This window comes from Danio rerio, chromosome 4 (assembly GCF_052040795.2).
Source record: "Danio rerio strain M-AB ecotype USA chromosome 4, GRCz13ab, whole genome shotgun sequence".
NCBI classification, from domain to species: Eukaryota; Metazoa; Chordata; class Actinopteri; order Cypriniformes; family Danionidae; genus Danio; species Danio rerio.
Window position 1 is genome coordinate 67,072,416 of NC_141024.2, and position 12,547 is coordinate 67,084,962.

The 12,547-nt window shown below is 35.0% G+C and overlaps 1 protein-coding gene across 3 annotated transcripts; it reads left to right on the forward strand.

Moving 5' to 3' along the window:
• The first annotated feature begins 1,801 nt into the window (after positions 1 to 1,801).
• Positions 1,802 to 10,493, forward strand: LOC108183690 (uncharacterized). Of its 3 annotated transcripts, XM_087250194.1 has the most exons (3): positions 1,802 to 1,954; positions 3,146 to 3,295; positions 7,883 to 10,493. In XM_087250194.1, exons 2-3 carry the CDS (start codon positions 3,211 to 3,213, stop codon positions 9,058 to 9,060), a joined length of 1,263 nt encoding a protein of 420 aa, XP_087106320.1. In that variant the 5' UTR covers positions 1,802 to 1,954; positions 3,146 to 3,210; the 3' UTR covers positions 9,061 to 10,493. The 3 variants fall into 3 exon arrangements, with proteins under 3 accessions (XP_087106320.1, XP_088506598.1, XP_088506599.1); XM_088650472.1 differs by lacking the exon at positions 1,802 to 1,954 and having other exon boundaries at positions 3,144 to 3,295; XM_088650473.1 differs by lacking the exons at positions 1,802 to 1,954; positions 3,146 to 3,295 and adding an exon at positions 4,956 to 4,989 and having other exon boundaries at positions 5,187 to 10,493.
• The last annotated feature ends 2,054 nt before the right edge of the window (positions 10,494 to 12,547 follow it).

Below are 12,547 nucleotides of genomic sequence, written 5' to 3' on the forward strand. Positions count from 1 at the left end.
CATTGTCTCTCCAAGAACCAGCAAAATGAGCAGTATTGAAATACAGTAGCCTAGTAGGCCTAGTAAAGCAGCTACAACTCTGCACAGATAAAAAACGTGGCAGATTACCTCAGAAATATGGGCTATATGTCATATATGGCATATTAAATACATAATTTTTGATATATTTTGAAATGTGTGTAGCATGTACTTGACATATTTCATTCCTCTGCGTACCATTAGAAGGAAGCCTGCGTACCACTAGTGGTACACGTATCACAGTTTGAGATCCACTGTCCCAAGAGATATAAGGCAGGTCTTGTTCATGTAATTTGCTTTAGGCTATCAAGTTGGTATTGGCATTAACAGCTATACCTGTTAACAGGTTTCTTATATGTAAAACGACCCTATTCAATTAAAGATCAGGCAGCTATTAATAAAGATGACCGCACACAATGATGAGCCATTTATTTACATGAATATGTGACACAGATATTTAAATGTCATTGTTGCAAACAAGTTACAGGAGTAAGTGCTGTTGTTGTTTTATGTGATGTTCACCACTGTGATTACACCATAGTGAAACAGAAGTCTGAGAAATGCTGTAGTTGGTGTAGGTGGAGCAGGTTAATCACATTAAAAGTTCTGCATTGTGTAGTTATGAAAGTGAACTCTTGTCATTGAATTATCTTGTATAAACTGTCTGTACAATAAATTACCTTGTGATGTAATTATTTTGTGATTATAAATATTTAGATGCATGACATATTTTAAAAAAAATCGACAGTATGTGATAGCTTTACTGTGTTAAAAGCAAAAGCTTTTGTCACAGGGTATCGTATATATGCTTTTGTAAATGTCTATGCATATGTATGCACAAACACAAATGATAAATTGAGGGAAAAACATCTTTGTTACCTATCAGGTGAATAAGAGGCTTTCGAGAAAGCTGAGCTGCTCACACATGTTCTGTTCAACTAAAAGACGAAGGAAAGAAAACTAAATTGGCAAAGAAACAAGTTATATTTTGATTGTTAAAATCTATAGACACTTTTGGAAAGAAATAATTGACCTATTAAGAGTGTGTTGACTGTCTTACAGAAGCCAGTAATAAGCTGCATGTGCTTTAGGAGAAATAAAGGACTCTAAACTCACATAAAGAACAAGTTCAGTGATAAATAAATGGTTAGCTCATGTCAATATATTAACTGAACCTAACACAAATAAAACCTCACTGATAAGTTTAGAAATTGTTTCTTTCAACGAATGATAAAATATTACAGTATAATAGTATAAGAAAACTATTATATAACTATTATATAAGTGAATGTAGTTGTGTGTATTGAGACATGAGTGTGGCTTGTGCTCATTTGCATCTTTACACAAAACTCTGAGAAGCTTCTAAAAAAACAACACACAACTCTTGCATTACCTTTTAACCAGGCTTGGGAAAAATAAATTGAAATGTGTTTCAAATCAAAATACCTCAACATAAATGTATCAACATTAACTACAAAATGCAGCAGCCAAAAACGCTTCAATCAATAGAATTACAAAACAACAGCAACAAAACAAATGACGATGGCTAAAGTCAACTCATTTTCCCAATACATCATTATTTCTCTGTAAAAACTGGTTTATAAAGCTGTTGGACTTCCCATCCTCCACAGTATGTGGCTTGAGTCTTCACTGCTCCCCACTGCTCATTTGCATATTTATACCAGCATTAATGGAGGCCAATTGAGTCTTATCCAATCACATTCCAGATCCTGTAGCTCAGCAAGGTGATATCTTTATATTCTGGGTTCCTAAGAGAATCTTCATTGGCTTATTTTGCTAAGTAAAGAGAACAACTTTGGAGGACAAACTACGATTGTAGATTCCTACATTGGGATTATTACCAACAACAACCTACAAAGAAAAACCCACTGAGGACATTTTTTTTCATCCCACTTCTTCATTGAAGACGGAAAAGGTAAATTGCACATTCTGAATTTACACTCAAATAATATCTGATTGATAACATTATAAAATGTAAAATCTAAACATGCGTGGATGCACTGTTCAACAGTGTATTAAGTTCTTCAGTAACTTTTAAAAGCTTCTTTTTTGTTTGTTTGTTTATTTGGTTATAAATATTGTTTTTATCCTGACAAATGGACTGTAGCCCAAATAAGCTTCAACCTATTATATAAGTTGGAACCTGGCAGTCAATTTTGGAGAATTTGATGTTTCCCCATTCAAACATACAAAGAGGTGGCAACATCAGTGAATGCAAGTGAATGTGGGTTAAAGCTACGGATGAACAAATGCAATCGTTTAAAGAAAATGCAACCACTTACCAACCTACCTGAAGGCAAAGATCAAGTGGGGGTAAATGGGTTTATTCAATTAACATAAGTAGTGATGGTCTTACAAATACAAAACAGAAAGCAGATAAAGTAAAAAGTGGAAAACAAGGGAGAAATGTATCAATAAGTCATGACTAAGAGTAAGTAAGAGAAAAAGCTTTAAAAAAGACTTATTTTGGCGTGGTGGTGTGACATCATTAGGCTGCCCCACTCCCGTACTATGATTCAACTGGAGAAAGGTTTGTTTTAAAGCTTTTACACAGATGTAAACCGACTGATTAAAATTTCAGGTTGTTCGTTTAATGCTAGATGTACCTGCTGTTGACAATATTATTTTAACCCTTTATACAACAAAGTATTATTTTACTCACAGTAAGGTCTATTGTTTGAATAAGATAGGATAAACTTTATTTGTCCCGGAGAGGAAATTCTTGTCTTGTGCAAAAGAGTGACAACGTTGCTGTAAGCAGACAATAAAATAAATAAAACAAACAAAATAATTAACATTTGTTAAAGTTTGAATAAAGCAACAGTAAAGTGTGTAATAAGTGTTTTAATGAAGGTTTAATTTATTAAATAGCATAATGTAATTCTATTCGAAGTAAACATAACTATATATAAGAAATGAAGTACTGGTCTTAATCGTCTCTTTTGTGGCTATTGTTTTTTGCTCAGACTTAACTAATTTCTTTTTGTTAATCACTCTTATATAAAGAAACTGTTGAAGCAAGTGTTGAAGAGAAGTTATTTTGTTTCTGTTCATTGTTTTATTTATTTTAAACAGGACATTTTTATTGTTTTTTTATTTTAAACAGGATAAAGTGTCCAAACACAGAAAAAAACTCCTGCTGAAGCGACTGATCTCCACACTGTTATAAAGATGGCGTTTATTAAAGAGGAGAGTGAAGATGTGAAGATTGAAGAAACATTCACAGTCAAACAGGAAGATCTGCAGGAACAAACAGGTTGGTTTTCATTCTCAAAATCCATCTTGCAGCCCTGAGTGTGCTGCCTAGTTCTCCTAAATGCACATAAGCACTCATTAAAAGACAGGAATGAGTTTCTTTCACCACTTGTTTTCATGTCTTTTGTCATTATTTTATGTATTATTAGTCTCCTATTTTATCTACCTTCTTAAGTTTATTGCTTTTCTTATTCTCCTACTATTTGTAAAGCGTCCTTGAGCACTGGCGCTAAATAAAGTAAATAAAAACAATAAATTTAAAAAGTTTAACTGAGCTGATGATATTTGACCTACAGTATTCTCATAGAAGATATCTGCTATTACAGTGATAGTGTTGGCTTAGTACTTCCCATTTGCATATGTCACGTTGATCACAATTCCCTTTTTTCATCAATTTCTTTATGGGTTTAAACTTGTTTTTAGTAGTTGTTATTAGTTCTCACAGATATGATCTATTTAATACCCGCAGGGTCTTAAAATGTCTTAAATTCGAAAACCTAGAATTTTAGGCCTTAAAAAGTCTTAAATTTACTGAAATATTGTGTTATAGGTCTTAAATCTTTTTAAACAAGTCTTCATTTTCCTTTGTTCATGTTTTGTTACCCAATCTGGCCAAAACTCATACAATCACCATCAATCCATATCAATAAATCTTTAAACTTTTCATTCAAAAAGATCATTTTAACTGTATTTATCATAATAGTTTAATTATTTTCATGCTTCATTTGTTTAAACGTGTTCCATGTATTTACTGCTGAGGACATCGACCTGGACAGATTGTTGTGCATAGATTTATATTATTATAGTTTTTAAAACTTTTGTTCATTTGTTTTATATTTTAAAGAAAGTTTATTTTGGAAAAAAGTGTGTGGATCCTAGTCAAGCTCTCTTGTTTTTACGCAATATTTAAGATTTTTTGCTAAGAAATATCTAAAATATTTTAGCATTATTATTAATTTATTATTGTATCATTAAACGTATAAAATTACAACAAACTAGTCTAAAAATGACTTTTTTTGTTTAAGAAATGGATTACAGCATGCTGATGATATGCAAACATTTGAGTGTAAAGTTCGTCAGTATTGACCATATTCTTCATGTACCAGCAGGCGGCGCCATTAGAATCTTTTTGCTTGAGACTTTTTTTAAAGAATACATTTTTAGATCCTAAAAACAGTGTTGTGCTGCTGAGGCATGGGCCAATAACCATTTTCAAAGTATAATGCAGTTTGAACAAAGTCAAGGTTTTAAAACTGCCAATATTTTCTGCTGTACCATTAATCGGTATATGTAAGGTTTTGTTTTTAACATTTTGTTTTAAGTTTTTCAGGGCAACAGTATCTCCAGCAGAAAAGATCTCCAAAGATGTTGTTTCAAATTGTAAAGAAATCTGTGTTTATGAAACAAATGAAGACAGCAGAAGTCAAGGATTTAATTGAATGATTTAGCCTGACATGTTTACTGCTGTAAAATATATTATAAGTTTCTCAAAAGAAAATGTTTTGTGTTCAAAGAGGAAAAAGTGTTTGTTTTTTACCCAGACATTTAAAATAATATATTTTAGAGCAGTAATCACAGTACCATGAAGCCGAGTCTTATACTGGCCCATGCCTATTGCTGCTTGATGTTGCAACGTCATATTTTCTTAGTTTATTTTTCTTTGTACAGACATGAACACACTTGTTTGCAGAGCAAGTAGTGTGACCATTTTCTGACGTTTATTATTTCTGGTCATTTCTCCAATAGGCAACTGAAGTTGCAAAACAATAGCATATGAGATTGGGGCCCTGTTCTAGAAAGAAGGATAAGTGTAAAGTATTTTAACCCTGAAATGAGAGAAACTCTAGGTTTTCCGTTTCAAAATTGCAGGTTTGTCAAATTCGAGAGAGCAGGGTAAGTCAAGCCTGTCTCTAAAAGAGAGTTTTCTGTCGGTCTCCTCCCCTTTTTAAAAGATAAAGCGGTATTTCTCGCTTAGCCGTACATTTCCAGCCACCTATTTTTATATGCATTTTGGGTAGGCTATGAGGATAAAAAAATTGGTTGATGTTAATGCCATGATGCACATAACTTTTGAAAAATAAGCATAAAAAAACATGTGCATAACTGAGTAGGACAAACTTTTTATTTGATAAGAGAAGATAAGCTTACGTAAACAACGCAAGCACTTTTACTGAACAAATTCCAGTATGTGTGTTTAAAAAGGTTTGTTATAAGAGATCATATGATGATGAAAATGTGTGTGAATGCACAAACCAGCAGGCTGAGAACATTATAAACATCTGAAATGTTGCTTTGGTCATTCTAAAACGCATGGACCATTTCAATATTAATGTTATTATATTATTAATGACCTCCAGAGCATCTGTTCTCTGCGTCTCATTGCTTCAAACGCCAACACGTGTTCATTGTGTGCCAGCATTGTCCTCTGAGCTGAAAGTCATTTAAATAAAGAAAAGATTCATGTAGCTTCTTGTACTGCACGAAATTCTGTTTTTACTGTTCATATTTGGGGGCTGTTAATCAGGAAGAGACGATTTTGTTCTCTTTGATTCATTGAATGGAAACGCAGCTTTATTCGCACATCTTTTATGTGACATCCCAGTTTTGCGCATAAATTTAATTTGCATTTTTGGATGGAAGCATAGCTATTGCCTACGTTTCAGTTACACAAATAACAAAGTCAGATAGCAGAATGGCTTGTCCTTTCTTAATGAATAATTAGCTTAAATTCACTAACCTTTGACGGACATGTATTGTAACTAGATTAATGGGATTATTACTAGTTCTAAAAAGATTTTTTAGTCCTGCTAACATTCTAAATGTCATATCAACCTCTACCACTTGATAGGGCTGTGCAATTAATCGAAAATCTGGTTTCAATTTCAATTTTGGCTTCTAATGATTATGAAAAACCATTAATCGAGATAAACGATTATTTCATCATATACCACACCCTTTCCAGTTGTACACACTTGTTGCTCTGCAAAGCTCAGTTCCACGTGAAAATGACTAAAAGCATGTGCTGTATTGTAGCTTTTGCAGAACGGGACACGCATCATTCCTATTTTTAAAAGTGCGTAAGTGCACATGCTCTGTGTGTGCACCGCGCTTAGCATTGGACAGGCTCGGAGACAAGCAGAGAACACACATCTAATCCCATCTTAATGTGAGCGATTATGTCAGATACATGCAAATTTGTGTTGTGTTTAGTGATTATTTATATTAACCCTCATTTGTGTATACAAATAAATAAGTTGAGAGTCAAAAGACATGTGAAAGTAAAACCATATCAAAGCCGCACTATTCTTAAAGTGACAGTGCGCAATATTCCTGCTGCCGAATGTTTTTAGCATTAATCAAACAACAAAAGGAGAAAATCCCTCACTGCTCTTGACTGAAAGACTTTTGTAGCTCAAATGTTTTTCTGAAATTGAAAACTCTTAGTATTTAATCTCTCTGTAAATCAACTCAGAGTTCAAGTTTAAACTCTGAGTTGGTTGAACCTCCTTACTGAAACAGGCCCCAGGTCATCATGACATGATTGACAATTGTCGCTGTTTGTCATTATACTCTGTTTATCCTGAGAGCTGATGCTGAGTATTCTTAGGGCTTTTCACACTTCAAATTGTTACCCCTGGGTCATTCTAACCCTGGATAAATTCTGGGTTATCAGTAGTCACCTTCCACACTGCTCATGCTATACCTGGGGTTAAAAAATAATCCTGGATGTTCATTAACAGACATTTCACATTCGTAAACCCTGGGTTATCATTATTATTTTGTATATTTATATTTGTATATTGGACAAACCGCAAGTAACCTTTTTAGATGGCATTTCTGCATCTTGTCAGGTATATACAATGTCACCAAGTAGGTCTTCAGCTAAGCCTCAGGACATGCACAAAGACAAGAAAACAAAAACAAAAGTACAAATAAATGGAAACAAGTAGCAAAGCATGTCATCTTGCCATCTCCTCATTACTCCAGTTTAAAGCAAACGTGGCATTAAGCATTTGCATAAGTTTTATACAATAATTCAAACTTGCAAATATAAGCGTGAATTATGCATACTTGCTATGAACATGCAGAATTTATCTCAATCGAGGAAACAACACGAGTAATCTAGAGCGAGTGCATTTGGTTATTTGCATTTAAAGCCACAGGCACAAAAAGAGCTTGGTTTTCCTCTGACCCCCAAAATTAAATATTCTACAAGGTACATGATCGAATTTTGAGCTGAAACCTCAGACACATTCTGGGAACACCAAAGACTTATTTTACATCATGGAAAAAATGGGTAATTGTAGGAACCTTTTAAAGGGATAGTTGATGCAGAAATGAAAATAGCCTCACCATTTACTCTTCCTCGTGTGGTTTTAAACCTTTATGAGTTTCTTGATCATGTTAAACACAAAAGAAGATATAAAAAAAAAAACGCTACTGGTTTACTGTGTTCCACAATAAAGCAAAGTTTCAAACCACATGACGGAGAGTAAATGGTAAGTTCATTTTAATATTTGGGTGAAAACATCCATTTCTTGCTTGTGGCTTTGAGTCTTCATACTAAAGCTAACTTTTTTTTTTTTAGATTTGATGGTGCTGAAAGAAGAGACTCATCAACAGAATGAAATAGATGAGAAGCAGCAGTTTGAGAAACCCCAAGAAATAACGACTGATAAAAAACCCACACTGACTAAAAAGACTTCATCACACGGAAGACCTCGGAAATCCAAATTGGGGTGTAATTTCAGCTGTAAACAGTGTAGTAAGAGTTTCAGTCAGAAGTCAAAGCTTGATGTTCACATGAGAGTTCACACTAGGGAGCAACCTTTTACCTGCGAACAGTGTGGAAAGAGTTTTGGTCAAAAACAAAGCTTTAAATCCCACATGAGAATTCACACTAGAGAAAGGTTGTACACATGCCAACTGTGTGGAAAAAGCTTTTATCATGCTGGACACTTTGCAGCACACATGAGAATTCACACTGGGGAGAAGCCTTTCAGGTGTAAACAGTGTGGAAAGAGTTTCAGTCAAAAGTCAAACCTTTATGTTCACATGAGAGTTCACACAGGGGAGAAACCTTACACCTGCGAACAGTGTGGAAAGAGTTTTAGTCAAAAACGAAGCTTTAAAGCCCACATGACAATTCACACTGGAGAGAGACCGTACACATGCCAACAGTGTGGAAAAAGCTTCCGTCATGCAAGAAACTTGGCAGTGCACAATAGAACTCATACTGGAGAGAAGCCTTTCAGCTGTAAACAGTGTAGAAAGAATTTTAGTACAAAGCTGAACCTGATTGCTCACATGAGAGTTCACACTAGGGAGAAACCATACACCTGCGAACAGTGTGGAAAGAGTTTAGGTAAAAAACAAGACCTTTACATCCACATGAGGATTCATACTGGAGAGAAACCTTACACATGCACAGAGTGTGGTAAAAATTTCCCACATAAAAACACACTCAATCACCACATGAGAATTCACACTGGAGAGAAGCCGTTTGCATGTGCTCAGTGTGGAAAGAGCTTCACAACCAAATTTAGCCTCAAGAACCACATGAATGGTCACACTGGAACCATAGTGTTCACATGTGATCAGTGTGGAAAAAGTCTCACACGGAAAGACACCATTAAGCAACACATGAAGACTCACTCAAGAGAGGATCGTTTTAGATGCAGTGAGTGTGGAAAGGGCTTTAAAAGTAAAAGAAGCCTCAACACTCACGTGAAGCTTCACAATGGAGAGCAGAGTCCTCAACATTAAGCCCTTGTCCACACAAACACGGGTATATTCAAAACGGCAGCTTTGTCACGTAGTTTGGCTGTTCATTAAAGTGAAGTTTATTTATAAACTACTTTCGAGGGGATCACATGCTTATGATTGTCCACGGCTGGTCCAGCATTAGCTAAAACATGATTCACCAAACAGATGATTCCTAACTCACTATGAATAACAAGAGTTTCTTAAAGCTGCGGTCACACTAGAGTTTGAGCTTGTGAAATACGGTTGTACGGCTCTGTGAAAAGGGGCGGGATCAAACAAGATTTTTAGAAATAAAAAAAAGAGCAATTGCTCCATGGTTTAAACTTCTGTCCAGAGAGGTCATGTTTTGATCCTCGATTGGTCTCACGCAGTCAAGTGATGCGATTTCGCAGGTCAGAGTTCACCAAGCATGAACTTTGCACTTCAGCAACCTGCGAAACTTTACGCATGACCCTGTGTTTTTGGTCTGACGCATTCACGTGCGTATGAATGCAAGTCTATGGGAGGAAAAGCCCAGTGTGACCGTAGCTTAACTCAGTTATCTTTGTCTTGAAGAATCCCTCTCCCACCCTTACTTCCCCCCCTTTCAAGATTGGGCAACACGGCAGCCAATAATTAGCCAGTGGTTAGCACAGTTGCCTCACAGTAAGAATGTCGCAGGTTAAAGTCCCTACTAACCAGTTGACATTTTTGTGCAGAGTTTGCTCATTCTCCCTGTGCTCGCGTGGGTTTCCCCTGGTTTTCTCCCAGTCCAAAAACACACAACCTAAGTAAACTGAACATTAAATTGGCACCATAGTCGAGCTCTTAGTAAGCCTTATATCTCCCTTTAGCCGACCCTATATCTGTCATTAGAATAGAAAGAAGTCTGGGGAGTTCATCGAGATCTACCTGAGCCCACACTCCCCTCTTGTCCTGCTAACGGGAGGGAGCCCAGGGCTCGAGGATCTTATGAGCTTAGATCTCTCCCGGGATAGCATGCCAAACAAGTGTGAACTCTTGAATGCATATCAAGTTACTGATAATGAAACCCTTTGAACACCTGAAAATTTAAACTCAACTGAAGAGGGGTGAAGATTTGCCAGCTGTTTTGTAGTGTAGTTCAGGGGTCACAGCCCGGTACCAGGTTGTGAGAGTTAATATCGAGCTGCAAGAAGGCAAAATAACTCTATATGTTAATAGATTGTATTGGCTTGTTTCATATGTAACAAGTATCTGCTTCTGATAGGGTGTGAGCCAAATGACCTACAGGAACTCAAGAGATGTGACCCAACCAAAGCAGTTGGGTAATCTCCAGGGGGGTTTCATCCTTTGTTATAAATTAGTGTCTCACAGACAGTACTTTGGTTTAAGTTACTTGAAGACGGACAAGTTAACATCACTGCTGATGAACTGCACAATTAATTGTCTACAATAAAGTCTTCTCCCTTTAAGAACTTTGGTCAGCTTACTTATTTGATGTATTCGAGTTATCTATACATTGGCGAGCCACCCAAGAACGGTTAAGCCAAGTAAGGCAAAATCTGAAAATGTGCTTCAACTTATTATGAACCGATCACCATATTTGTGCAGAGTTCCATACAATTCTTTCATGTTGTCGCAACACAAATTAAGTTAACTTAACACTTTTAATAAATGTATGTGGACTGAACATTAAGTTGTCCCAATGAAATCTCAAGAGTTGTGTTATTTCAGCACATTTTAATTAAGTAGTTTGAACAAGTAAAAAAAAAAGTTTATTTTTCTGTTTAATGGAGATAAGATTTTTTCAGCACATTTTTAAACATAATAGTTTTAATAACTAATCTCTAATAACTGATTTATTTTATGTTTGCCATGATGACAATAAATTAGACAAGTTATTGTATAAGGATGGTTTGTTCTGTAGACTATTGGGGAAAAAATAGCTTAAAGGGGCTAATGGTTTTGTCTTTAAAATGGTTTAAGTATAAAGTTTAGAATAAAAAACAGCTTTTATTCGAGCTGAAATAAAACAAATAAGACTTTCTCCAGAAGAAAAGAGAAAGAGGAAACTTTTTTTAGCCTAATATGAGTTTATGAATCTTAAAGTCACACTTTAAAAGAAACTCCATACCACCAACTTTTTTAAAATAAGATTTGGGATTATACACTACATCTTATTTTTATGTTTTTATTAATTTATTTATTTTTATTAAATGTTCAAAAAATATGCAAACCAAGTAGGCATTACATGCATAAACAAGGAAGAAGTAATACAATTACAATAATAGGCAGACACAAATATAGGGAAAAAAATTGCGTATAGTAATGACACTTGTATTTTCCGTAAATAAATACAAATTAAATTAATAATAAAACAAAAACAAATATATTAGAAAAGTTTATGCAATATATGTATACATACACACACACACACACACACAGTACTGTGCGCTGGTCAGTTGGCATTTCTGTGTGGAGTTTGCATGTTCTCCCAGTGTTCGCGTGGGTTTTCTCTGGGTGCTCTGGTTTTCCCCACAATCGAAAAAAAATGCGGTACAGTTGAATTGGGTAAGCTAAATTGTCTACTATATGCAAGAAAAAGAGAAAGGGGGGGGGTTTAATAGGTTTAGATTTGGAGAAGGCTTTTGACAGGGTAGAGCATGATTTTTTATTTGCAGTTCTTAAGGAGTTTGGTTTTGGGGAAAATTTTAGAAAATGGATTCAAATTTTTTTATACAGATATTTTAACTTGTATTAAATGTATTTTTTTAACAGAATGTCTTCAACCAACTAGATCAATAAGGCAAGGATGTCCATTGTCTTTATTATACACACTGGAAGCTGAGCCACTGGGATTGGCAATAAAATCAGATAGAAGCATTAAAGGGATACAAATAGAAAACAATGACAACAGAGAAGCTGTGTATCAATACGCTGATGATTCTACATCGTTGGGGATTTTAGAGCGATATTGTAAAGCATCAGGAGCTAAGGTTAATGTTGGAAAAAGTTTATGCATGAGGGTGGGAAAAGTAAAAGAAATAACACAACATATGCCCTTTAAAGAAGAAAAGGAACATACAAAAATGTTGGCAATTTGGGTGGGGATGAATTTTAATAAAGCATATATTTTAAATTGGGAGAGAGTTTTAAATGGAATTGAGAAAAGACTGAGATTTTGGAAAGCTAGAAATTTGACGTTAAAAGGAAAGTATTAATCTTAAATGCTTTAATGTTGTCAAAGGTCTGGTATGTGTTAAGTGTAACTGCGTTGCCTGAAGTATACTATGAAAAAATAAATGATGTAGTTTTAAAGTTTTTGTGGGGAAATGGAAGAGCCAAGATTGCTTATTATACTTTGATTGGGGAGGTAAAAGAAGGAGGTCTGGGACTTTTGGATAGTTTTTTAAAAATGAAAACATTAACAATTAAGATTATTCAAAGGTTTTTGGAAGGGAAAATGGGTGTGATTTGGAAAAGTGTGTTGGATTATTATTTGAAGAAATGTGGACATTTTAATATG

What these genes read in the sequence shown, in the direction of transcription:
- LOC108183690 (XM_087250194.1), top strand. Translation starts at nt 3,211, where the DNA reads ATGGCGTTTATTAAAGAGGAGAGTGAAGATGTGAAGATTGAAGAAACA. An exon ending in AGATCTGCAGGAACAAACAG is followed by an intron (nt 3,296 to 7,882) that starts GTTGGTTTTCAT and finishes TTTTTTTTTTAG; the next exon opens with ATTTGATGGTGCTGAAAGAA.